The sequence below is a fragment of the Syngnathus typhle genome, linkage group LG8, assembly GCF_033458585.1.
Source record: "Syngnathus typhle isolate RoL2023-S1 ecotype Sweden linkage group LG8, RoL_Styp_1.0, whole genome shotgun sequence".
In the NCBI taxonomy this organism is placed as follows: domain Eukaryota; kingdom Metazoa; phylum Chordata; class Actinopteri; order Syngnathiformes; family Syngnathidae; genus Syngnathus; species Syngnathus typhle.
Genome location: NC_083745.1, coordinates 7,807,117 through 7,834,577, shown reverse-complemented (window position 1 = coordinate 7,834,577; position 27,461 = coordinate 7,807,117). Strand labels below are relative to the sequence as shown.

At 42.7% G+C, this 27,461-nt stretch overlaps 1 protein-coding gene and 1 long non-coding RNA gene across 3 annotated transcripts; one reads left to right on the top strand and one right to left on the bottom strand.

The window, feature by feature from the left end:
- Positions 1–5,796: 5,796 nt before the first annotated feature.
- Positions 5,797–24,389, bottom strand: ptpn20 (protein tyrosine phosphatase non-receptor type 20). The gene is made up of 46 exons (XM_061284643.1): positions 24,266–24,389; positions 23,982–24,145; positions 23,765–23,830; positions 23,209–23,388; positions 23,073–23,142; positions 22,181–22,261; positions 21,862–21,934; positions 21,607–21,760; positions 21,301–21,372; positions 21,022–21,196; positions 20,579–20,714; positions 20,361–20,499; positions 20,140–20,292; positions 19,879–20,064; positions 19,137–19,299; positions 18,806–19,061; positions 18,652–18,728; positions 18,328–18,405; positions 18,096–18,203; positions 17,887–18,029; positions 17,636–17,830; positions 17,473–17,574; positions 17,260–17,353; positions 16,936–17,021; positions 16,668–16,839; positions 16,144–16,355; positions 15,669–15,767; positions 15,082–15,590; positions 14,160–14,904; positions 13,904–14,074; positions 13,659–13,833; positions 13,356–13,566; positions 13,229–13,266; positions 12,922–13,008; positions 12,360–12,421; positions 11,763–11,924; positions 11,446–11,689; positions 11,270–11,376; positions 11,053–11,135; positions 10,404–10,540; positions 10,171–10,307; positions 9,987–10,077; positions 8,593–8,927; positions 8,306–8,521; positions 8,093–8,155; positions 5,797–8,012 (listed from the first exon to the last, which is right to left on the bottom strand). Exons 1-46 carry the CDS (start codon positions 24,387–24,389, stop codon positions 7,902–7,904), a joined length of 7,242 nt encoding a protein of 2,413 aa, XP_061140627.1. The 3' UTR covers positions 5,797–7,901.
- LOC133157952 (uncharacterized) lies at positions 8,317–23,790 on the top strand. Of its 2 annotated transcripts, XR_009715108.1 has the most exons (8): positions 8,317–8,418; positions 13,178–13,293; positions 15,218–15,331; positions 15,409–18,257; positions 21,628–21,781; positions 23,050–23,160; positions 23,236–23,412; positions 23,490–23,790. It is a non-coding gene; the product is annotated as an uncharacterized LOC133157952 (long non-coding RNA). The 2 variants fall into 2 exon arrangements; XR_009715107.1 differs by having other exon boundaries at positions 15,218–18,257; positions 23,490–23,789.
- Positions 24,390–27,461: the final 3,072 nt, after the last annotated feature.

Genomic DNA, 27,461 nt, shown 5'->3' with positions numbered 1-27,461 from the left:
TTTGACGTGTGTGGGAAGATGTCAGAAAATTACGGCACGGTCACACACCCACAAACACAAATAGAAATGCATTATAAAGTATGAAAAGAAAACAGTCTTATGAATGTGGGGATGAATGCATTTCGGTACAGTTTAATATATAATAAAGATCAACTTTGTATTTATATACACATGGACCCTTCATAACAAAAAGGGTGAAATATAATCATGTGGAATATAATTGTGATGACTCATTGTGGCTAATGAATATGTGTGCTTCATTTGTATCTTCGTGTGATAATGATGTGAACAATTTTACACATCAGTATGAACACATTTGAAACCACAGACACACTCCTGTGCTATTCACATCTCTATCTTGACTGGTCCGTGCCATGGTCATGCTGCCCCCGCTTTGTTCCCCAAACAACATCTTTAAAGAAAGCCTCTGATGGGCCTATTTGACATGTATTCTTTGGGGAAGAAAATTTAGACCCCTCAGCCCCTGGCCTTGGCCCTCATCTGCAAAGCAACCTCTGGGCAAGGCTGCCACTGTGACTAATGCCCCATAGTCGGGCCTGAGTGTGTGTATGTGTGTGTGTGTGCATATGTGTGTGTTTGAGTCGGGGAATGAGAGAAAGTGTGACTAATGTCTACAGAATAGTATTTATACATTACGGCACCATTAGTAGTTTTGGCTCCTGGATGGAACAGCAGGGAGTGAGACAAGCATTGTCGTGCTCCCGGTAGCCCCCATCGCACATAACCCCAACAAACACACACTCACACACACCAAATCCCATCTCTCTGCCATCATCCCTTCAGCCATGTCAAATTAAGTTGAACCACTGAGTTTCAAAGCAACATTATGTTGCAAAGCGTATGATATTTCACTGCATTATAAACGCTCAAGTTACTTCTGCGGTTTGGGGGCACTTGTTGACTCCACCGCAGCGGGGATCAGACAAATTTAAATGTAGATCCTCGAGCCTGTGAGGCAGACAGTCTAACCACTATTGCGTCGTGCTGCCCTTGACCACATTGTCTTTATGTGAAAGTTATTTTATAACCGTGGAAATTACAGAAATGACCACAAAGCACCTATATAAGGGGATTGTGAAAAAAAAATCATGGATTGTAAAAAGAAAAACCCTAATGGACATACTGTGTACTTCTAAATAATAATAATAAAAAAAGAAAAGTCTAAATTGGTGACCACAGCTGTCTACATGAATCAGCACCTACATATGAAGTGCAATCTCTTTTCATAATGTTTCCAAGTCTAGACAGACCAAGAAAACAAAGAAAATATTACCTTGCAGTCAAGGAAAGGCCTTAATTCATATGTTATTTATATAACACAGAGGAAGTCCCCAGCGGAGTTCCCTAATGGTACCAGCAGATAAACGCTCTACAAACACAGATAAGAGATAATAACTTGGGGGCGGGGCAGAATACTGATAACGAGCTCATTTAGTCTTATTGACACCAGAACGAATCGTGACATTTTCCTTGGCAAAGATGATAAAAGTCCAAGTGTTGTGTTCAGGATGTTGAGTGAAAGCATTAAGGCCAAGATTTGCCCATCATTGGGAGCAGCATTGGAACAAGTGTGTGTGTGTGTGTATAAGAGAAGCAAGGTGTAAAAATACCACACTGCTCCAAGATAAACCCTCTCTCCCACAGTTTGACATTTACAGAGGCCTGGAGCGTGGGAGTGTGTGAGGGGGTTGCCCTGCCAGTGGGTGCCCGTGGATGTGTGTGTCGGAGGTTTCCCTTCACCTAGTAGAAAAGCTCCATTGATGTTGGCTCTGGTTCCTCGCAAGTGCGGACACAAGGTCAGAGGAAAGCTCTTGGCCATTTTCCACATACAAACACTCCAGCGTCTTTGCGTGTTTCTCCGTGTACGGGATTTTATGGGTGTGACTCATGCATAATTGAAAAGGGAAATCTGTTTTCTTACGGCTGGACTTCTAGGAGAGAAGCGCACGTGGCCCTGTGGAAGCCTTGAAACAGCTCCTCGGCCTCCTTTTTCAGCTGGGCCCTGCCAGCGACCTGTCAGGTCAATAAAATGCGACCTTTGGCGGCAGGCATCCGATAAAGTTCCTCACTTTGCATCGTTACAGCCCTACATTGACGTAATTTACCAATAAAGAGCACTTTGTGACAGGCGGGCAAATGGACGAGCAGCCCAGCCGCTGAGCCGCCATGTTCAATGTTCATCACAGTGACAATGACCTACTTGACTAGTGCCATTTCATCATTAATGTCAAACAAATCACTGACTGACATTTGGAGAGGAGGAGAAAAAAAAAAGCTCGGTCAATATTAGTCAGCCATGATAAATAATAAGATGAGCACGACTCTTCATTGTGTGGTTCTTGGATTTAGGATTTATTCCCTCGCCTAGTGTGCGGCCATCAAACTAACGTCTCAACTCGAATCCGACACAGATTGATGGCGGCGGCGCAAACACGACTACCGAGCGAGCGGGCCAATGTTGAAGGCGGTGACCCGAAGCAAAGGTTCCGTCGGAGGCTGTCCCGGTTTGAGGTCCCTCTGCCTGCCAGAGTCACATTTTAATCACAAGCATAATTTGAATCTACACTAATGAATACAAATGACTCCCAGGACTCCACCAGACGAGAGTGATAGATCATTATCGCCGCTATCATTCGTAAATCTGACGTCGCTTTTCAATTAGCGGCCCCCGCGGAGATGATCACGGAGGCCCCCCGCTCAAATGAAGACAAACGACGGCCCTCGCCGCGCCGTGGATCTTCCCTCGCTTCTTTAATAGCTTTCTAATTTTGGAACATCTTTGACGCGACGTGATTTGGCATCTGGTTTTTTTCCCCCTCCTTCATTCTGAGAGGTTGACGAGAAAGTCACATAATAGAAAGCAGGTGTTAATCAACCTTACTCGGATGTGACACGCAATTCAAGAGGGAGTTTGACAAAGAGAAGATCGTCCTTGCCACTCAATGACACGGAGCATTCACTTCACAAAGTATTTCAACATTTGACATACTAGAATTATAAATAGATACGTAATTTTTCACAATGACTGCCACAAATCTGGAACCATTTGCTTTCTTGTAAAGTCCTGCTGCCTTTACTTTTGTCTCCAGAAAGTCAAAGTTGGTGCATATTTAATATACTTTTTTTTAATATAATTATTGAATAGTATATGCCATATTTAAATAAAACCACTTCCTAAAGCTGCATATCTACGATTAGTCCATTCTAATTATTGCAAAACCATTGCGGGGGTGTAAAAGAATCCAAATCATGCAATTCTGTCACCGTCAAACTTCATTTAAGTTCATATTTTGACTGTCTGGGGTTAGTTTGTGTTGTTTAAGTCTGAGTGTAATATGAGAAGCCACTTACAGTCTACCACAGAAAAACCTGAGCTAAAGCAACTGACTTCAGAGTGAACATGCAAGAGGAGACCAAAAATCATCATTGGTTTCCTTTGACAAGTGTGTGGTTTGTTGATGGAGAGGGATGAATGGCTTCTCTGTGTCTCCGTCAGTGGGGTGTCATCACAGACGAGCCCGTCGGGGTCACTAGTGCCCTGCGCGCTTATGACTGTCAGGCCTCTTCAGCCGAGCAGTGGGTGGGAGGGGGTCATCTCCAAAATCTTATCTTAACCCAGAAAAGTCTGGTCAAGGTCCTTGAGTTTGTGCAAAGACAGACGGAATGAAAAGAAAATATGGATTTGGTGACAGCCTTTATGGTCTTCCTTTTCATCTTACACATCAAGCACACTAACTTTAAGAGTTCTCTCATCTGCACAGAGACAGAAAAAAGTGTCACGTTCGATTTTATCGGTTTAAATTCGTTCAAGATGAATGGGCGATGCAGTTTTAAATACTTGCAGGAAATAATACTTTACAGACCACATCCAGCATCCTGTTCACAATATGGACGATGAAAACAGGCTGGCTTAAACCCAGCAAGATGTTTGTTTTAAGTTGAGCAAATACAGCGGAACTAAAGTCAAACGTTTTGAGCCCAGGGAGCATTTTTAAGAATTAAATGACGTATGCACTTGAGATAGGATTTGTGAAAGTGCTCAAAATGCTTCCAAAATGTGAATCAATTCGATTTTCAGTAACGATTGTCCCTATAATGATTGTCCCTATTATGCTTTCAGATGATCTGGAGCTAATCCGGGTGGGATTTTGGCGAAGAGGCAATGTACAGCCTGGACGGATCGCCAGCCATTCAAAAGGCAAGTTTACCATCTTAAAGTCATTATTACTTACAGTTGATATAAAAAGTATATCATATATATAAAAGTATATTGCCAAAGGCAATTATGATGCCATTCTGTTGTGTTTGCCAAAAATCCTTCAAGGGTGCAAAGGTTTACGCATTATATCCAAAACCTTTAATTGGAGAAGACATGGAAGTGCACTATAGGATTTCCAAATAAAGCCACACATATGTTGATGATTTCTTGTTTGCATCGGTTACCACCATTTACGTGGTCCGTAACCATTACACCCCTCGACGTGGTGGTAAAAGTTGACAGGGGGAGGAAGTGTGCGCTAGACATACAGTGTTACACTGTGTGCCCAACAGGGAGCTCCATGATTTACGTGTGAGCTCATTTCGACACCTTCCTCCCGGCCGCCTTTAAATCACAACCCCCTCTCAGTCAAACGTCCTATAAACATCCTCTATAATGCCATATTTCCCTCTGCTATTTATACTCTAGATCACTTATAGTAGTTCCTGCTTTTACTTATATTGTAATGGCACATTGATGTTTATACAATACTTCATAATTAAACTTAATAGATATTTGTAAGAGGAGAAATTGCCTGCCAAATAGTGATCTCCATGCTTCCATCCGTCCAGTCCATCAGCATTAAATAGTGTGCCCATAAACACATTTTATGCACTTATTTTTGTCAGTCATTAATTAGCGTGCTAAATAATGTTCTCACCCAGTGAAGCCGTGTCACAATAATTTATACATTTATAAAGTGGTACCAGTTCGGTGCAGAGGTTTGTCATTATTAGTCTATTGCATGTCAGAGAGTGAGTCCACATGTATTTTTTTTTCTCGATCAATCTGTAAACGTCTACCCAGATGCAAAATAGTGCATTTACTCAGCATCACTGTTAATATATTGTAAAGCATTTATAAGGTCATTATTAATTTACACCTGATTCAATTTTTCTTTTAAAGTGTTTGAATGCACAATATTGTAATTAATGATCTTACTGCTTGTCAAATAGTGTGTCTGTATTTAGCTTTGTCTGTCAGTCTGTCTGATGATCTAAATTGCATTTATTGACTCCAATGCCATTATTAAAGTTACAAACTAACATGTATGCTGTTTATATCAGCACAATAATGATACATAGCACATTAATAGCATCAGTGCCATTATCTACCTTCTTTGCAAAGCGGTCCGCATTTGAGTACACATGCTTCAAATATTTTAAATAATACTTGTCTGACTGGGGAGGAATGATAGCCTGTCGGTTGTACACATAGGCAGAAAGTGAAAGAGTCAGCCCCCCCCCCCCCCCCTCCCCGCCCCCCTCAGCATCAAGTTCATGTGTGTGCAGAGCGTGCAGTGTATTTCCATGCTGTCACAAAGCCCTCTGTGAGAGCGGCTTATTTACCCTGCAGTAAAAGCCGAGAGGGAGTATAGACTGCAGTAAAAGTGGAGAGGTGCTCAGTGGAATTAGATTTAGGGCCTCCTCCCTTGTGTGTGTGTGTGTGTGTTGCCTCGTTCGAGGTGAGTTATACTGTGTTGGGGTGTCAAGGCGAGCTACAAACACACACACACATCTTAGAATTGTCTTTAATAAGAGAGGTGGTTCCAGTCAAGGGTTACATAGCGGCTGGTGCAAGTGACAAGATATCCATCCATAGAATAAATATGCAGCGATGCAATTAAAGATTAGTACATTTCACGATGCTATTGCTCTTCTTCACAGTGCACGATGCATTTCCTCGCAGTCGGAACCGCAAATGTGCTTTCTTGCTTGAAGGTTCTCAAAGGTAGAGGAGACGTTAAGCAGCGTCGAGGGAGAAGCATTCACATTACAGAGAGTGATGGCTCTTGACCAAAGCCCCACCCGTAAACCCCCCACCCCCCACACCTTCCCCTTAGAGAGTATTGCTTTGCTTCGTTACATTCCACATTGTGTTCAAGTCAACTCCTTTGAGAGTGTGCATGCACTACAGGAGCTGGTGTGTGTGCGTGAGAGTGTGTGTGCTTGAATGTGTAGCCTCTTACACGCAGAGATCCTGTAAAATTGCCTTAAGAGTTCTACCGGGTTTGACCCCCTTGGGTTTTACACCGAATCCAGTAAAGGCGGAATGATACAGCAACTGTGTGTGCTTTCACATAACAATATCCATTCCTTGTCAATGTCATATATACATACCGTAGGTAAGACTGAAAAAAAGTGGGATTATTCCAGGTTGTGTAAAAGGGTAGCCAATATACTGGAAGGAGTCATGCTTTGCAGTTAAATGTAATGAAATGGAACAAAAGAATCTCATCATGACAAACCAGAACGTTATTGTGTCATGATTTTGAAAATGTTTGAATAATAATAAAAAAAGGGGAATCTTTAATTTTTCTAATTTTTTAAAATTAAAAAATTTAAATGAAATGAATGTAAGGGAAAAAGTACTGTGATACTTTGTAATGTTCACTTTTCAAACAAATTTAAATGTCATTTTATCAAATTAAATGTGTGATATCTTGTTACTTTCTTAAATTAAAATAAGTGTGTACTATTAACTTTTTCTCTAACTAATGAGTTAATCTAAGCCATTTTTGTAACAGAATCATAAATAAAATCATAAATAAACATGCAGCGGGCTGCAAAAAATCCACTGGGCCAGACTTTGGACATCTTTGCTTTGCACAAAGCAGCAAAACGAGAAACTGTTCTGACTTTTTTTTTTTTCCGGGTGGTGAAAAAGGGGACACTCTGACATGACCTCCTAAGGCAGAAAATTGCTGGGTCAACTTTGTACCCCCCATTCTTCGCCAGTGCCATTTATACAGAACAGCAACATGGAAAAAGGCGGCGCAACAGTATTTACAGGCGTGTGTGTGTGTGTGTGCATGTGTGTATACAGTATGCGTGTGTTATAGCAGCTACAAGCATCAAAAAATCGAGGTACAAACCAACAGCTATTTAGTTGCACTGTACATTGTGTAAACCTCTCATTCATTCACTTATGCATTATGGCTGACTTTGTATTAAAATAGCCAATGAATACAGATAGAGGCTATTATCACAAATTCAACCAAAAAGCCCAAATGTCACATTTGTAACAATGGGCATTTAAGCCTTTAGCAAAAAGAGAGAATTCAAAATGTATAAATGTATTCAAATGCGTTCTGTTGCTATCTGCCAGGGGTTGTAAGTACAGTTTTGTGGATTTCATATAAAATAGGGCAAGTGTAGCATCTTTGCAATGTGACTTGCATGAATTTACGGGAATATGCTATGAGCGAGCAAACGTCCACATTAAACAACAAAAACAGCGAACATTCAGTCAAAGGTCTCGCGAGTGCTCTCCAACAGTGTCGCTGCTGGGGTCGATTCCAAGGCACTTAATTCTTTTCATTGCTTTTGTTGATTTACACAATTCATCGTTTTGCCCTTTTTCCTCGCGCTCTCTCCAGGGTACGAATGCACTTAATGAAATCAAAACTCACATTCATCGAGTTAATCAGATAATAAATAAACTTTGGTAAAAGAATCTGACGTAACCTTAATGGCGTTCCTAATACTCTTTACGATGGCAATTTGGAAATGAGATGCCACGGAGAAACTCACATTGAACGCAATCAGAGAGGCATAAGGCGAATCACTAAGCCTGAAATACGTAAGAATTCCCTTCAGAGATTTAAACAAAATACAACCATTCAAACTATTTTGTGGTCCTGGGGACTTTCTGGTTGCCACTTGGTGCCATGGAGCTGTAAAATGCCCTGTAAAATCTCCAACCAAACTTTGTAGCAGAAGAGGTACTGTTCCTGAAACCAAGACCGAGGAAAAAGGTCTCGCTTTAGGAAGCAGGCTTGATTTAAATCCTCAACTTTCGATTGGCACTGACCTTGGTCTGAATCATGCCGTGCCGCTGAAGTCTCATCTCCTTTACGATGTTGCTCACGTTAATCTGAGGGCAAGGAGACAGATGGCTCGATCATGCCTATTGTTTATTAGTAAGTAATTCAAAACACCACAGACAGGTTAAATCTTATTAAGCGTATTGAAACGCAAATCACACATGCACGTTTGATAGAATAATAGAGTGTTTGTTACTCACAGGCAAATCCCTCTCAACGAGGCTGAGGATAATATCGGTGCAGATGAGGACACCCGAGCGTCCGATGCCGGCGCTGCAGTGGACCGTGATGGGCCCCTGGCGGTGCACCGAACGTAGGTAGCAGATGAAGCGAAGCAGTTGCTCCGAGTAGTGCGGAACGCCGTGATCGGGCCAGTGCGTAAATTTCAGGTGATGGACAGTGTGGGTCTCGGATGTCTGGAATTATTTCAATCCAAATTAGGGTGTAAGGAGAATGTTGGATTGTTGAAGTCTTGAACGTGTCTCACCTCTGCTTCCACCATGTGGATGACCTTAATATGGAAATATTCCAAGAACTGTTGGTTCACCAGGTGGACGTGATACTTGCCCATGTCCAGGGGCTCATTGGGTTTCTCGGGCCAATACTTGTGACATTTTACCCGTCCTCGTTCCACTTCTTGGGTCATCATGGCAATCACGTCCGATTTGCTTTCCCAGATCATTTGCCAGAAGGCAGCCACCGTAGAGGGTAGCGGTCCTTGGCAGGAAATGTAGGAAAGCTCCTCACCTCCCGCTTGCATGCGGATGTGGCTGGCGTTGATGTAGTCGCAGTTCTCCCCGAGGGTGACGCGGGTTTTGTCATCTGTGGTTGGAAAAGAGGAAACACAAGAGTGAGTGTGCAATTTGTCCATTGACTTGTTTGCAGTGATTCCAATGATGCAACAGATCCTTGAAATTTCCTGGGTACTGTCATCTCATTTTGTATTCAATAATTCAAAAAAAATTAGCCTTGAGGTAACAAAGTCGTTTTTTTGATGACTTGGCTGCGCTTGCTGAGATATGAGGAATGGATTGGATTGCTAAATAACCTGCTGTATCCAAAAAAAAAAAGCAAATGAGAGGGCAATGGTGCGGGTCAGCCATATTCCACTGAGGCCCACTATCTTTGTCAGCATGCTCATTCATCTCTAACCCACGTCAGCCCCCCCCCCCCCCCTAAAAAAATCTCTGGAGGCTATAAAGTAAATGTGCTGTGTGTTTGTTTTAATATGGATAAACAAGTATGATTTGCTTTCTCTTTTTTCCCCTGACAAATTATCTATCTATGTAATTATCTCATGTTTATTTTTCTGTGCCCTAGACATTGATTGTGTAAAAACACAGACACATACATCAAGGGGCCACCCTTTGACATATGCTTTGACTATTTTTTTGTTTGTTTTTGTTTTTGTTCTGGTTGTCTGCAGTGGATCTGAATTCCTTGTCATGGCAGAAACAGTTGGGAGAAGTTGATATACAGTACAGCAATCATGCCTTCATCACACAATTGTTAAATATCTGTGCTATGGCTAAAAAGTTTTTTTTATTCCATATGCTTCAAAAATATTGAAATGGATTTATTGTTGAATATCAATTGCATTATATGAACATCACAATGTTTTTGCAGCTTATCAGTTGCTGTCTTGCCTCACATTGATTTTCTAACTGCGAAGCCCGTAATTGGAACGACAGCACGTAATGTCTGCTGTCTGTCTGCCCTTGAAGCTACTCCATTTATAAAAGACATTGACCTACATCTCTTATAGTAATTACAAAAATGTTTTGCCTATGTTCTTGGACGACATCTAAGAGAAGTGTCCCAGAATTCTAATTAGACCATGGTGGGTGAAAACTAATTCATGTTGAATGGTGAGTGACTCACAGGGCAAGATGTCTCTGTAGCGGTTCTTGTCTCTGTGCTCAGGGGCTTTTCCCACCACACAGTCATCAGAAGGCTTTAGGTGCTCCAGAGCCTGAAGTCACATTCATGTGTAACAATGTTAACACGTATGAACAGAAATGTCCCGTTGAGCAGAATTTGCTGGACAGTGTTCCGTGAAACCCACCATGAATTCTTTGACCAGTTCCTGCTGGTCTAATTGATGCTGTAGAATCTGGATGATGGCTTTGACCCTGGAGCCAGAATACGGGCTGCTTCCAGATAGGTTAATGAGGGCTAAACTGGACAGTTCCTCCTCTGATACTATGGGCGGGCATGGACAGAGGATAAAATAGACAGTACTTCATCATAAATTCTTAATAATAACAACAATAAATAAAGGAATAGACAGTTGGACACCTATCTGTGGTGAGCTGTTTTGGTGAGCATCTGCATCAAACACATTGTCATCTTCCTCTTCGCTGCTCCAGCCATCGGACTCTGGTTTCCGGATGCCTTTGCACGACCGGTCCAACAGTTTGCTCACAGTGTGTTTCCTGGGGGAGGCAGGGGAGGGGGATACCACACCATTTTTATTCTTCGGTAGGTAGGACCAGTTGAGATCATGCAAGGCTGAGCTTCCTTTCCCTGCGATTTTTCCACCTAAAATACAGTATACAACACCATGCTAAAATATCTATTGTTTATCATCTATTACTTTTTGTAGTGGGGGAGAACTACATTGCATTGTACTGGAGGCATATAAAGGAATAATTTGTGATTTTAATTTAGTTTTGACATATTTGGCTTGTTTCTTATGCCCCATCAATTCAAGCATCTGCTGGCTTATTCATTGCTCTCTGTTGCCGCATTGTGGTGATCACGGGAACTCCAGCAAAAAAAAGAAAAGAAAAAGAGGGCCCCGTTTAGGTTTGCACAAAAAACAATCTAAGACTTGATAGCTCTTGCAAACAGACGTGGTAGCCGATTTAGGAACCCAGCGCACCCAGGATTGCATCTGACAAATATCTACAAAGAACAAGGCAAGAGTAGTTTTGGAAGTTACTACCTGTCCGAAGCTCCATGCAACATTTCAGTGACATTCAGTGATGGGCAGCAAGCTTGATGAGAAGGCGTGCTGTCACAGCTCTCCTAATACACCGACCAACAGGCAAAGTATGCAACCATTAAAATTAGGGACAAAATATCCTACTGTAAAGATATCATTATCATGTTTGATTTAGCATATCTCCTGAGACTTCATCTCACTTCCACTGTGTGTTCACCTCAATAATTGGCGTTTCATCCATTACCACAGTCAGATGTCGTGGAGGAGGAGGTGGCGTCGTGACTAAAACACCACACTCGTTAAAGACACACTCTGAAATTGGCTCTGAAAAAGTATGGAAAGAAAACCAACGTTACATTTTATAGTGCTTATAGTGCATTTTATAGAGCCTACCAGGGGGGCGCTCCACTGGCTTATTTGTCATGGCGTCAGGTGAGGAAGAGGCATCTGAGGTGGTAACTGGAGCTGGCTGCTCAGCTAGGACAGCCTCGGCCCCCGTGGCCATGTTGGGTGGTGCGGGTGATTCGGAATAGGTTAGGATGTCCCTGCAGATGGTGAGCTGCACGGTGCCCTCTGCTTTCCGCAGAATATCCACCACCTTACTGTGGCTCAGCCCCGACACGATGACACCGTTCACCTGGTTAAACACAGTCGGGATTGATCTTTGGTCAGGAGAGAAAACTTTTCCAATGGCGAAACAGAATTGTTACCTCCAGAAGAATATCTCCAACTCTTAACCTGCCATCTTGCTCAGCTACTCCACCAGAACAGATTTCTTTCACCCTGAGCATGCTGCCATTAGTCCCACCAACCAGAGCAAAACCAAGACCGCCTCCTTCTGGTTTGCTAAACTCTACCTGCATAATGCAACTCTGCAAGGACAGAGGAACTGTTATTAGTGAACATCTGAAATTGTCATCTTAAATAGTTATCGGTGGTCTTCTGTAAATTGTTCTCTTTTCCTCTGCACAGTTTTGAGTAGGCTCACCGTATTTCCACAGATCAGTACTATTATTTCCAATACATGGCCAGTCTGGGTTTAAATGGTTCAAGTCACTAACATTTGGAAATAAATGGCTGGAAATGACACACATTTAACACGCATGCCAATGCAGTATTATAACTTAATCCTAACCCCCATCATTTTGTTTAATAGTTCTTGTTTTGTTTTTGTTACATTCCAAATGCAATTTTTGTCGACGAGGAAGCAGATAAACAACCTCGCCTCTGCAGGTGGCATTAATGTTCTCACATTACGTAATGTGCAACAAACACAAGATTATGTAGTGTAGAGAAAGAACACTTACATCCTGCTGTTCAGCCACAGACAGACATCTGAAGTTGCTAAGAGTCCTACTGACAGCTTCAACTGCAGAGAAAAAAAAAGAACAATAGTTTAGGTATGAATCAGCAGGAAAAGTAGACAAAAGTACAAATATTGATCCTGGTCCGTTTGATTAATTAACATCCAAAGTCATTGATTTAAATTTAAACCAATGAAATTGCAGAGACGACATCACAAAGAACCAAAACAAGATATACCCCTCAGGTAGTCTGTATTTGAAAGCGTTGAAAGCTATGCGCCTCTTCTATGACAGGTGAACAAGACAAGGTCTTTTTAAAATGACGCTGTCCACTGTGCCCCTATCTGCTGCCAAACTGTCACCAAGCAACCGAACCACCTGGACTAAAGACCACCAGAGACTATGAGATGAATAATTAGCAAGCTTCTGGCCTCCACTGGTGTATTGGACTGCACGACCGTTGGTATCACACACTCACAATATGGGTTTGCTAACCAAGCACATACAAAGCAACAAGCTGGTGGAAGGATATGCTGGGCTGACAAAGATAAGGGGAGTATCTCACCATCTTCCGGAGGTGATTCTTTATCCGGAGAGATAGGCTCTTCAAAACGAGCAAAGAACTTCCTGTCCTTTTTCCAATCAAACAAACCTGTAAAAGAAGTACACAAAAAAAAAAAGTTCAGACAGATGATGACTTCATTCCCCTTCAAAGTATTTTGGTAATGATTGAACTTAAATGATCATTTAGTTAAACACAAACATGCGGGTTTCCCAGCATCTGTGTTTCTAACAAACAAACTCTTCCTGTTTGTCCTTAGGTTTACTGAAGCAGATGAAATCATCTCATAAATCTTTCACAGACTTCTCACCATTCCATTTGGCCTTGGGCGTCACTGGCTGGTCATCTCTGGAACATAGGAAAGACACAAACAGAGTGAGTCACTCAGGTTTGTGTATCTGGTCTATTTTCCATTTGGACTCCGATTAGGCACGGACCTCAGGATTTTGAGTTTGACTTTACGTGGGGCGATCTCGCATGCTTTGACAGCATCATCCAAGGTCATTCCCAGAGTGCACCTGCCGCAGATGTAGAGGATCTTGTCGTTGGGTTGCACGGTGCCTTCCTCGCTGGCAGGGGAGCCTGGCACCACCTCAAGACAATAAATGCCCTGCCATTTGCTTCCAATTCCACCAGTCAGTTTAATGCCTTGAGGAAGCAGACACAATTGCCAGGTTGAGATTTTCCGCAGTGCTACCCTCTCAATACAAGAAAGAATGAAAAACCGACGGTGGTCCTACCGAGCTGTCCTGAAGCTGTCTTGTAGAGGACAATATCAGGGAGGCTATCACAAGTAGGGGCTACCACCAGGTTGGTAACAGCCCTGCCCAGGGTCATACTGAGTCTCCTGGGAGAGGACCTGAGAATTGTCATGGCAACTTCATCTGCCACGTTGGTAACATCGTGCCCATTTACCTGAAGACGATTAAAACAGATGAATAGAATCGGCAGAGCGACTAAGGCCTTCAAAGAAGTCGGCGTTTACCGTGATAAGTCGGTCTCCAGCTCTGAGGCGTCCATCTGCCTTTGCTGGGTTGTCCAGTATTTCTTGGATGTAGTAGCAGTTGTCCAGCTTGCTTCGGGTGATGGTGAAGCCAAAGCTTCCACTCCTGGACTTGGTCAAAAGGACCGTCAACTCAAATTCTTTTACAAATCCCTGCAAAGCAGCAAACAAATAATCAATGACACAACAATTTGTGCTTTGTGAGGAGTCTGTCAGAGCACGGAATTGTGGAGATGACCTTTCGCCTACTCTCTTCTTCATCCTCTTCATCGTCCTCCTCATCTTTGAATTCTTTCTGCTCCGGTTCTTCTCTCAGCTGTGCATGACTCTGGACGGGTTGAGGTACTATTGTAGGTGGAAAGATGGGAGCGGGTGCGTTGACACAAAGAGGCGTTGATGAGATTATCTGGGTCGTGATGGGGCTTGGCGGCGGAGGTGAAGGATTTTGAGGGAGCCCCGCAGTCGCCGGCTTGATGTTTGTCGGGAGGGCTTTGCATTGCAGTGGAAGCTGCTGTCCCTGCTGCAGCGAGTGTTGCTTGGATTTGGACGGCTGTGTCGTGAGGGGTTGAGACGGGTGTGCCAGGGCACAAGTGGTCAGGGTGTCGGAGGAGAAGTTAAGAGGCGACATGGTAGTATTTGGGTTCTGTGAGGTGACACTAGGCAACGTAACAGATGGATTGTTAGAAGTCTGAGAGAGATGAGTTGGAGTGACAGAAGTCGGAGGGAAACTTGGAGTGTTCATGGTCTGTGATGGACCACACAGAGTGTTGGAAGTCTGAGAAAAACTCGATGAAGTCGTCTGGGTCTGTGAGGTTAGGCTTGTGAGGTTTGATGATGGCGTTTGAGTGGCCTGATTGGACTGAAAACTCGGTTGAGGCTCCAGAGTGGAACTGATAGTCAAATACTCCTCATCCGCCATTATGGTCAGTCCGTTTCCCACAAGGCAGTAGGTCACACTTCCATCTGCCTCTTCTCGAACACCACTGCAAAGAAAAGACAATCATTTTTCTTTTCTACCTCAAGAAGGAATATTTTAATCACAGTTTGTTTTGCTTAATCCAGATTAAATCAACAGCTAACAAAGACAAATATAATTATAGTTTTATTAATGGGGGTCATTGAGAAGTTCCAGAAATAATTACGATATAAAACAATGGTACCTGGCATACGCGGAGTTTGAAGTGGTCTTAGGGAAGACGTCAAATATCATGGTTGAATTTGCAGCAACGGCCTCCTCCCCATCCTCGTTTGCGGCTTTTGTTTTGACTTCCTGTTGTTCTTCTGCTTTCTCGACAGTCACCTGCAACTCTTGATGAGCTGGTCGAAAGCAGACTGGAGATGAGACGGGTGATGTGGGAGAAGCGGGTGAGGCCGGCGAGATTGGCGTGGGAGGCGATGTGGGAGAAGATGGTACGGGAGGTGACCCCGCCGGTGGTGAAGATGGAGGCTTCTGTTCGCCTTGCACCTCCCTCTCTTGTCCTTCAAAGAATCTTGGAACTGCTGGAGGCTCTGGATTTTTCTCCCCTGTGTCGGCAAACTCCTCCTCGAGGGCGGGAGCTGGAGCAGGTAGTATGTTGACATCAAATTGAAACTTAAGAAGCTGACTGTAGTCGTCCCCGAGACGGATGTCCAGAGAACGGGATCGGTGGTCCCTGGTGGGTGCAGGACTCTAACACAGAAACACATTAAAATAGTACTTAATGTAATTTGGCTGATGAGATGTTCGTTAAGTTACATTTTTACTCACCAGTGTTTTGTCATCAGCATCGTACAGCACTCCTGGGCCGGGTCGACAGATCAGGAGATGAACCTCAGTGGAGGCTCCTCGTAGCAGGAACAAAACCCTCTAAGGTAGCAAAGATAAACAATTCGGGTTAGTTCTCATGCCCTGAGATGTTTTCCCGTGTTTGTGTGACAGACAGTAATTCCTTGTCAGAACACACCAAAACACTGTGACACAAGCAGCTTGCTATTTTAGGTCGCATTAGATTAAAAGATTAGTGAACCAATGCTGCACTGCCTGGTACTGCCTTTTTTTTAAACACGCATGGCGGCTCATCGGATGATATAAATGAAGCCTATTAAAATAATTTCCTCCGCTGAGCACAACAGCACGAGAGGTATTGTTTTCACGTTCCAATCGTGTTAGTGTCACTTTTTTTACTCACTGAGGATACCGATACCAAGCACCGATACCATTAGCACTTTGATAGATAAAATACCTGGTAGGAAAGGTCCTTGACAGGTTCTTTGTTGACAGACAGAATGATGTCCCCTTCTTGTAGGAGACCACTCTCATGGGCCGGCTGACCCGGGAAGAGACGCTTGATACGGACCACGCTGCCACGGTCTTGCCCCGAGTTGAGTCGGGAAATGTTAAAACTGAAGCCTAGACCTGACAAATTTTTCTTCAGGATCACTTCATGCGTGTTTTCTAGGAAAATAATTTGAGAAAATTCATTTTGAATTCTGGTGCAAAACATTCTGGTTATTTTATGATACATTGAAAAGTGCTGTGCAAAGGTTTTGGGCCACCCCTATGCAGTGGTCAATATCTAGAAGCAGTGAACTGTGATTTTAACCAGACTTGTCTCAGGGGAATAAGAGGCAACGTCAGCCCTGGATGACTCTGACAGCCACCACAATGTAACTGTCAGATGACTCCCAGTCACCTCAGGCCTGTCTGTGCGTGTGTCTCTAACACTTTTCGTGTTTTTTTTGCTTTGGTGAGCGCACACACACTTACCATCAGTCACAAAGCTGTAGTCCTTGGCTCGTCCACTCAAGGTTGTTCCCAAGGAGACCTCGTTCCTGGGGGGCTGAGTTTGTGATGCGTTGTGGATGGAGGGTGAGAGGGGCGAGTCGGGTCTGGGCTCCAAGATGACTTTTGGTTCCCGCTCCAGGAGCAGGTTCACCACCTATCACAACATGTTATTAGTCTACACTTTGTGTTTCTTTTTCTTGTCTATGATGTGTGTCTGGATGCACATTTCAGTGTGTGTGCGCATGACAACCTCCTCGGTCCGCTTCAGGCACTCGACAGCATGTCGGTGTGTCACGGCCCTCAGGTTGTAGCCGTCAACCTCCAGCAGTCTGTCACCTGTCAAATGCAAACACAGCAATCTCATCATCGTCATCATTAGCGCCGTCAATACATCAATGTGTGTGTTTGTGCATTTCTGCGTATGTGCGTTTGATGGACATGTCATCAAATCTGAGGTGATCTTGGTAAGTGGAGCATAAACAAGTAGAAACGTACTGTCTCTGTCCACACACTGTGCATGGCTGACAACAACTAAAATAAGGCAGAAAAAAAGGAACCGATGAAAATAAATTACCAATTTGAATGCGTCCATCCTGCTCAGCAGCACCTCCAACTACCAGGCTCTTGATGTAGATGCCGCCATACCTCACACTTGTGTTGATTCCTCCCTTTTTTTTAAGACACAATTAATCAATGCCACACAAAAAAAGTGTGCTAAAAAAACCTGCTAAAAGCACACAAAGCTTGAATTAAAATAAGCAAGATGTTTTGCTTTTTTTCTACTCACAGCAACACTAATCCCAAGACTCCCGCCGCTCTTCTTAAGCTCCACTATAAACCTTTCTCCAGTTTTTAGACTTACGATAGAGAGAGACCTAGAACACATGTCCTGACACAAGAAAAAAAAACTATAAGCAACTTTATATGAAGATGGTCTTTATCGTACTAACCTGTGGGTCATGTATTCGCACCACAGGTATGTGAAACTTCCTGTTTTGCTTGGGCGTGGCCATGCTGGACAGAGTGATGGCCTCCTCTAATTCATCCATGGCGTGTCGATATTCGGTGCCACTTAAGGTGGTCTGAGAGCCAAATGCCAAGCCCAGTGTGCTCTGGCAAAGGGAGTTCTTGCTGTCTTTTAGAGACTCTGGTCATAGAAAAACAAAACAAAACCATTGAGACAGGTTCTGTGACATTTAACGTCTGGGTTTAATAGGTGCATGTTACGTTTGGGCTGGGACACGATCAGCTCCACTTCTTCAGGACTACTTTGTAAGATGGCGGCTGCATCGCTGAATGTCACGCCTTCCAGACTTGTCTTATTAAGGGAAATTAGACGTCCACCTAGGGGGAAAAAAAATCTCAATTCATTTGAATCCCAAGTAAGTCGGATGTACTTTTAAGTCCTACCTGGTCTAATCCGTCCATCTTTGTCCGCAGGTCCATCTGGTACAATGGAAGCAATGAAAATACCAAGGTCGAGTTTACCTGTATTGTCCTCGCCGACAATCACAAAACCTGCAATGAGAGCACAGCAAAGTCAGAGACAAAAGTCCTCTGTTAAAGAATCAGGTAAGTGTCGCTCTCTTCTCATGCATTTTAAACGACTGCTCATGTCTAAGCGCTTTGTGGAAAAACTCACCAAAGCCAAGTTTGGGATCCTTCTTGAGGCTGACGCAGATGATTTCTCTTTCTGGTGGAGACCTAGTGGGTGTGTCAACTGTGAATATTGAACAGAAATGACAAATTGGACACTGTAGGATTCTCACAACTGCAAATTGTAGTTGTCAGGGTAACCATAATCACTAAACACCAATCTAAATCATCAGGTTCAACAAAAGCCTCAAGAAGGTGCAAATTGATAAAGGTTGATTAAATATATGAGTAATGTTTTAAAAATTTTAACCTGACTCAGCAACTCCTCTACTCCAACTTGGCCTTTAATATATGATATTTAAATGTTCACCTCGTATAGAAGAAGAAGTATCCGAGTCTTTCTGCAGTGAGACACTGGACATCATTCTTGGCATTGACTCTGGCGTACTTTAAAAACACATGGAGAGAAAATAAACTTTCATTTTGCAAGTGACAGAGACTGATATTATATAGGATGTCATTACTTCCAGTAGGGACGCTCTTTCAAATCCCTGAGTTCTCCTGTTTCCGGAGGTTCCTTGTTCAGCTCCCTGCTCATCTCCCGCCTCATCTCTCTCCGGTGGCGGAGTCGAGCCTCCAGCTTGGCGCTCAGGTCTTCGCAAGATTTGGACAGCGGATCTGGTTGACCCGGGGCTAAACCCACGTGGTTCAGCATGCCCTCAGAGCATGAGATCTGCTTCAGGTTCAGGTTACGATCCGCATAGACTGACATGGTTTCATCTGAAGGGGGGGAAATAGAATAGTTGGTCTCACTTTAAGAGCAATTGTTAGTCTGCATGTTCTTTCAATTTATACCTGGCATTATACTGTGGTTGAGTTGTCGTGATGTCATCTCGCTGTGAAACTTGTGCTGTGCGGAGCAGAGGTTGAGGAGGTATTGTGCTATTTTTGAGCTCTCCGTTATGAAACTGTGCTTTTTACCGCTTGGTCCACCACATTCGATGATCAGTTTGCGGCGCTGGAGAATGGAAACAGTTAATCACACTGTTTGAATGAGTCGGACATGTGTTTATTTGAAGTTTTTTTAAATTGAAGAATAGTAAGAAAGAGAGAAAAATGATTCACCGTAATGCTTTAGTGCTTGCGGTAGCCTGTATTGTTTTTTTGTCTTTTCTGTCAAATATTTTTTCTTTATCAGATACAAATGCAAATAAATATATATTCAGGAAAAATAAATGTTTTGGGTAAAAATTTTAAAAATAACAGAATTTTCTTAACAAAAATATATTTTTTGAATTTATATATTATACCAAAATGACTATTGTGAAATTTCTCTCTCAATTCAAATTCAGCTAATAAGAGAAAAATGTTCCGTGTTAATTCCTAAACATAAGTGAACATCAGGATTATTCTGCAAGCAAATCCAAATCAAGGTTGAGTAATATGACAAACAGATTGTCCATCACATTGCTCCGATATCATCCACCTGTATTTGCACGACGTTGTGATTCTAATAATTCTCATGTATTGATCGGTATTGACGTCCCAAATTAATCTCTTGATAACACATTTCGACAATTATTACAATTCTCTGTACCCCAGTGGAAATGGAGTCTGTTTCCCTCCACAGAAAGCGTCTGGTGACGCTCCGGACCTGATTCTTCATCTCGCACACAATGATTCCTTTGGCACAGACTCCTAAAACCAATTCACCAATCAAAGGCCTTTTTTCTCTGCCCACGCGGTGGAACATAACCCCGTATTCTGGTAGTTGCTGGGCAATCTGAACAGAAGCAAAGTCGAGCTTAGTTCAATAAAAGCAGCGATAGTGCCAGACCATTTGTTAATTTAAACACACTTTGAGATACTCCGTTTCAGCCTCTTCAGGTCCCATCGGAGCATGCCTGGCATGTAGTCTTGGCAGCTCATCCTTCACATTGGGCAAAGCCAGCTTCTCAAGCATTCTCTTTGACACATAGTGCTCTGGCTGGTAGTAACTCTTTCCATACAACTAAGAGAAATAATGCACTCATTTGACAACTGAAACCAAAAGCAGAAATGTTTTTCTCGCGTCCATACCTCTGGCATGTAATCCCCGAATTCAGCCTGCAGGGCAAGGGCAGCCAGAAACAAGCCAGTCTCCTCGTTGCAGTACATGCGATCATCTAAGATGTCCTTCCGAATCTGCAAATAATACTGGTGGCGAGTCAATCTGTGCCTAGAGGTGAAAGAAAGCAGGTGAAAGTTTGCATGCAAGAAGCAGAATCTTTGTGACATCTCGTACAACTCGTACTTACAAAACAAAGCCGATATCATCCACGAAAAATTGGACTCGAAGGAACACCAAAAAGGAAAGTATTTGCCCTTTTTTCCAACTATCCGGTGCAACTTTGGAGATTTTGGTTTCATGGTCCAGAAAAAAATATTCATCATCTGAAAAAATGGAAAGATGCTTTAAATATGATGGAAACAAATCTCTTTCTTCGTACACAATTTTTAAAAGTGTCAGGAAATTCACTCCCAAAACATATTACCAGTTACTGTCACGCAAAAGTATTTAAGATTAAAATATCACTTCCTCTAAATTGTTCAGTTTTACCAAAAAAGTGCCATTTCACTTTAACACATTGAAGACATTTAACAATGATTAATAAAACAACTTACTCTTTGTTTTTATCATCACAGATGGAAAACAAATGCAAGAAAAAAATACTACTACTTTTAAATCGATGATTTGTACCGTCAAGAAAGGCAAGACCAAAGTAGAAGTGCTCCACTAGGTTAGCGTGAGCAACCACCATGTCAAACACATCTCTCGCACGGGACTTGGTATCGCAACGGACCACCACGTACTGTCCGCTCGGCAGCACCACCGTCACTTCTCTCTGAGACGAACACAAGCGGCCCTTTCTGGACTGCACAGGAACCACACAACATTCACACGAATGCCTTTTATAGACACTGACGCATTTGATTGACGCCGTCAGGGAAATATATGTTTACGACGAGAATATTTTACCACAATAGATCCCGGAAGCTCAAGAACAATATGCTGTTCGTCAGCCATTCGGATAAATTCTGGACCTAAAGCCTGTTAAGAAAAAGAGTTGATAATAACACACACATCACAGTGCCCTTCAAAAATATCTACATGCAATTCCCCATATGCATAACCCCCATTAGCTTTACCTATGATCCCCACATGACAGAAAATTTATAAAAATAACTTTCCCAGATGTTCATGTATGTCCTCATTAAAGCCTCCTTGCATGCATGTACAGTATGTCAGCCTATGAACGGGTTTTATCAGCTTATGTCTTCTTACCTTAGCTTTCCTCTGGCTCAGGCTGATGGAGGACTCGCTGAAGGTGATGGAAGGACTGTGAGACCTGCCCGGTGTCTTAGGAGAAACGTCGTGGTGGGGGCTCCGGCCGAGCCAACTGCAGGTGCTGTCCCTGTGACGAGCCCCTCGCGGGAGCCTGCGTTGCGAAGGGGAAGAGGTGGGTGTGGAAAAGTTGAAAACATTCAAGGTCAATACAGACACGCATGCAAGATAGAGAAGTTGTAATTCAGTTCTTGCCTTTCCAATGACTGGTACAAAGGTGTGGGTGAGCTTCTTGGTCGATGTTTCCAAGATCTCTGAGGTAAACACCCTGGAAGGACAGCTTCAAGCGGAAGACCAAATTAAAATAGAATTTGGCGACACGAGTTAACAAAATGGTTGTCAACACAATTGTTTTTCACTTTCTCTTTTTACATCTGTGTGACAATGTCAAAATGTGCGGATAGTCTTTTTATGATGACCACAGTTTGACCCAGGAACAGATTAATTAGTTAATTCATTATTTTCTATTGGGAAAAAAAGATTTTCAAATGATGTGACATGTAGATGAATTTACCCGATTTTGAGTCTGAGTCAGTCGAGTATCTTCTGCTTTCTGGACAACCTTCACTGAAGTCGGCAAATGGCCCTCGCCTTCCTGTCAAACAGATTAGATTTAATAATGATGATGATGATGAAAAGACTGCATTTATTTGAACGAAGGTGAGCTAAAGCTCACGGTTGGTATCCGATTACTGTCTCGAGAAAGAATCTAATCCCAGATTCGCTTTAGGTTAAGATTTTAATCCTGTCGACCTGAACAGTCATTTTATAAAGACTACATTTTATAGAAGAAGCAATTTATTTGAGGTCATGTTTCGGCAAAACTTATGGAAGAGTTTAATTAATTTTACAACTCATTTCATAACTTAAAACACATTATCACAAGTCAATCCAAATGACATTGACACATTCTAAACTCCCGAATTAAAAAAGGTTTTTAAATGAGAACATTAAAAAAGGTTTTAAATGAGAAAATGATCACCGTTAAAATTATGCTTTATTAAAAAAAAAAAAACATACAGTAGTTACATAATAAAAGGGGAAAAAATATTTTTTCACACTTTCTGCTTTAATTCTAGTGCGCATAACTTGGTCACCAGGGGGCAGAATAAGACAAACATACTGGATAGGAGACAGGCTCAGCTACTCAGTGCAGAAGTAATATTAGCTGTCATTGTTGGTCTACATGTGTTGCTGCACTGTTTGTGTCCAAATACTGTATACCTATCAACCCTTACCCTCACATTTGTGTGCTGTGTGCAAAGGCTTCCATGTTAGAGGGCAAGTGGTTGAATGAGTTGGATAACAGAGCAAAAATGCGCATTTGACTTATTTTGCTATGTATTAATTTGTTATTTGCAATTTACTGCATGCTGTTTCCAGATCAAATTCCAGCACTAACTCACCATGAAGCCTTTCTCTGATCATCTGGCTCCGCCCACTCAGAGGCAAGCTGCTGTCAGAGCTATGGTCCATCTGAGAGAATAAGGACTGGTGAGATAACAGTCTACAAACCAAAAGGGCCCACAGGTGCAGACTCACGGGTTCACTGAAGACCTCCTCCACCAGCTGCCTGATGACGTCGGAAGATGGTGGCAAGTTTGAGGCTTTCTGACGACACTCACAGGATTCCAGGATGGAGCTGATAGTTTGCCTGCGATGGGACACGTCCTCACACATGCTGAGGAGGAGGCTGTTGAGATGGTCGCTCAACTGGACTGGCTGAGAGGAGATGTTAAAAATCAAGTATGTTATGAGAGTTGTACGGTGATGCATTCAGAAAGAGTCACATTGCTTCACCTTTTCCACATTTTATGTTACAGCCTACCTCCAAACCGTATAATACTCAACCTCCCTGAAGTTCTAGAAACAGAATTTGAAGACTGAGATGGGTTCTTCAAATCTTGAGTCAGACTCGAGTTGACAGTTTTATGACTTGCAACTAGCTGGAACAACTTTTTTTTTTTTCCTGGGTATTCAACAAAGTCGACTAAACTTTTAATGGAAAATTAATTAAATGCATTTTGCAATATGTCTGAAATATACAATGTGAGAGAAGTGTAGTGCTGTGAATGCTGTCTGGATGATGAAAGCTCACCTGATTTTGAGGTAGGTGAAAATCAACTGACCAGTAGAGAGTCATACCCAGAGAATACACTAGCATCTGTGCAACATAAATCAACAAAAGGAAAACATATTCGATTTTCTTTAACACACAGACATCGCATGTTATTTACTTCACGTGATCATTACGTTATTATTTAAAGTCATAACAGTATTTTGATCATTCCCATTATATGATGACGTGCACTGACTCTCTCTATGGCAGGTTTGGTTGAGCTGGCACGGCCCTGCAGCATCTCTGGAGCAGTGAAGGTCGACGCTTCCTCTGATAGGCCACAGTTCTTAAATGCTAAGCTACCGGTAGCTGACAGCAGCAAGGAGGTGGGGCTTATGATATTGCACATATTGTTTTGACCTGGTGAAACAAAAGTACCATCATAATGCCTATTGCTTCACACAGAGGAGAGATAGTGCAGGTGCATAGTGTTGCATGTGCAGCTATGAATAATAAATATTCATTTGGATGGTGATTTACCTTTATCGGAAGCATCCACTAAACACGCTGCAGTGGCCAGCAGCAAGGCCCACACCTCCTCCTCCAGCAGAGGCCCCCCTCGGGCCTCCAGTACTTCCGCTAATGTGACGAATGTGCTGCTCATCCTGCCCACATTCCAAGCGTGTCACCTGAGCACACACAAACACAGCCCCGAGCCACAATAATGGATGGCCCACAACCACATTTGTGCGGTATCTAATCTGTAATGGCTGTTGGATGGAGAAGGTCACAATCCAGTACATTCTTGGCTCACCCTGTCATTCTGACACTTCTCTTAGCATCCATTCTTTTTCTATATGGCCAGCCAATCACAGGCCACATACGTACGTATATATTTGTTTTATACATTTAGACTGGATTCAAACCCCCAACCTCATAAATGTCATGCAAAAAGTTTTTGATAACCACTAATCCACATGTTGATCGATGGGGTCCCTTCTGGGACCCTTAAAACTTTTAACCAGTTGAAATATGTGAGCAATTTTCTGTTCTGTTCAAGACCTCAACGTGACTCACCAAATTGTGCACATACCCAAATCATCATTTATTTGCCACAATAGTAGTCAGAAGACAAAACAAAGCACCTCCCTGCTACTCACTATTATTAAAAAAAAAAAAAAAGCTAAAAAATATTCATAGTACAGAGACTGATACCATTTTTTCATCATTTTGTTTTAGATCATTTACTATGACCCTAAAAGGACTTTGAAAAAGTGGCCCCTATCAGGAAATAGGTTTCCCACTCTGTCTTAATCTATTAGTTCCCTGCCCACTGCTGTTGTTGTTTGTCCCAAATCCTAATAGGCTTTGCTGTGACCTCCGACTCGCAGTGAGGGAGGTGTTGCTTTGTGACATGATCCCGTGGTCGCTTGCCATCTCATGCTCGTAAGGCAGCATCTTAATGTACAGTAGGAGATCAAACATTCACATTGCAATTTAACATAGCATAATTCAATAACTGTTGTTTTTAAATTAAACTGATGAAATACAATGGAAGCAATGCGAAAGATGTTTGGTTAGATTTCTTTGATTGAATATGGGGTTAATTAACAAAATTGTTTTGTCAGAGAGAGAATCTTTCTGAATGATGGCACCTTTAACATGTTTAGGACCAAACTTAACTTTGGTTCCTCCTTAAAAGTACATCAACTAATTGATATTATGTGACTGTGCATAAACTCATGGTACATAAGTGCATTCATTATAAATGCGCTACAAGCCAAGAAACGGTGTGTCTCATTGATGGCAATGTTTTTCTCTGACCCAATTAAAACTAACCAGGAAGCCATTTTGAACCCCAACCCACAGTTGGATGACACCTGCCCTAACTAGTCCAATGGCAATCTTGTAATATAATCTTCATTCATATCTCAATATCCTGATTAAGTAGGGCCTTATTAAATGCTTACTCATGTCAGAGGGATTGTCAGTAAACAACAGCACCAGAACAGTTATAAGAAACTTATTGTTGTTAGTCAGAATAATTTAAAAAGCGCACTGAAGATGAAGTTGTGACTTTTCAGAACTCAAGTTTAAGACTCTTACCCCCATGACATTCTGTTTATTTGCTCCTGCACCAGGGACTTTATTCTAACACTTAAGATGTCTACACTGTTGATTTGGGCCAACAACTGTTCCATGTTATTGACATCCCTAATCTACTTTACAAGCGCATAACAGCAGCCTCACAAAGGAGAGATGATGCTGTTTAGGAAACGGGGACTATATTGGATGTACCTCTAACTTCCTCTTATAAGTAACAATGTATGACAGATACCCCAACATAAATGGCTTGATGGCAGAGTCATGCTTCACAGGGTTCAATTTGAAGTGAGGTGTCAAAAGATGCATGCAACCGCAGGCTTACCTGGTCACATATGTAACCCAGCAGTGTTGTTTTGTGTGCTTGTCTTTACTGCTACAACCATCGAGCATCCAAAATAATCCACACAATCATCGTCTGGCTGTTTGGACGTCTCCCAGTGATGCGCTGCTCGTCCTCGGCGCAGACCTCCAGGCTGGCGGCGTCAAAGCGGTCATGGAGCCCCTGGTCAAATGCGATTTTACCACCGCCTCCTAGAAGTCACAACTTTTTTTTAACCTGTAATTTGCTCTATTATTAGTACCTCGACGCTAAACGCATAATCGGATCAACCCGTGCGGCTTGACGGCATCAAGTCAGCAGCACCAATGACGGGAAGGAAGAGATCAGCCACGCCGATGTAACTAATCCGTCTGACGGCCCCACGGTACGGAGGATAAACGGGCAGGAGGTGCGTGGTACCCCAGCCCCGGGAAGGACGAACCAGCTCGGGCAGCGGCTGCTTTCTTGCCCGCCTGTCTGCCTGCGTGCGTGCGTGCGCTCCGGCACAATGATCATAACACTGCGGACTCTCTTGGAACAAGGGGTAAGACAAGACGGCTCATACTGCGGGAGTCTGCACCGGGACGTCCAGGTGGCGCTCCTATGCGACTCTCTGCAGGCCCTGCAGGGGCATCATGCGCAGCGGATACCGGGGGGAGATTCAGGTGGCTGCAGGGATGATTGGGCTATCCTCTGCCGCGTTACATACACCGACCAGCAGATTGCAGATCCAATGCAAGATTCTTAAATATAACAACAGCCATAATAATGAAAGAAAGAAGGAAATCTTCCCTTACAATGATTAATAACAATATCAAAGATGTATTCATCTGGTTGTTGTTTACAATTCAGAGAGCCAAACATTTCAGTGACACTAATGAGTATGTTAAACTGGTGTCAAACATAAGGACCGAGGGCCAGGCTGGGCCCGCCATTTCTCTTAATGGCCCATTAAAGTAAATAGTGTCTATTTCTAGTTCAGCTCCAAATGTGTTTGACTGAGTTTAGCAAAACTGATGATGCAAGTTTTTTTTCTAAACCAAACTAAAACAAAACCAATCGCCTTGTTCAAAGGAAATAAAAATCTGTGTTTGTGTGTGTGGGGGTCAGAATGAAAGATTAGGGGCAATAGACTCCAACTCTTGATTAATTAATTGATTGCTAATTGAGCTGTTATTTTTTTAACGAATGCCTCTCTAATGGTGTCAATTAGGACTGTGAATAATTATCCTTATCATTGCATTTGATCAAATTCCATCACATGAAATGCAGTGCAGGCGCAGGTGCATCAGGACAAAAGTAGTCGCTGTT

What these genes read in the sequence shown, in the direction of transcription:
- ptpn20 (XM_061284643.1), bottom strand. Translation starts at nt 24,389, where the DNA reads ATGAGCAGCACATTCGTCACATTAGCGGAAGTACTGGAGGCCCGAGGG. An exon ending in TGCACCTATTAAACCCAGAC is followed by an intron (nt 17,831 to 17,886) that starts GTTAAATGTCAC and finishes CTATGACCAGAG; the next exon opens with TCTCTAAAAGACAGCAAGAA. An exon ending in TCAAACTCCGCGTATGCCAG is followed by an intron (nt 14,905 to 15,081) that starts GTACCATTGTTT and finishes TTTTCTTTGCAG; the next exon opens with TGGTGTTCGAGAAGAGGCAG.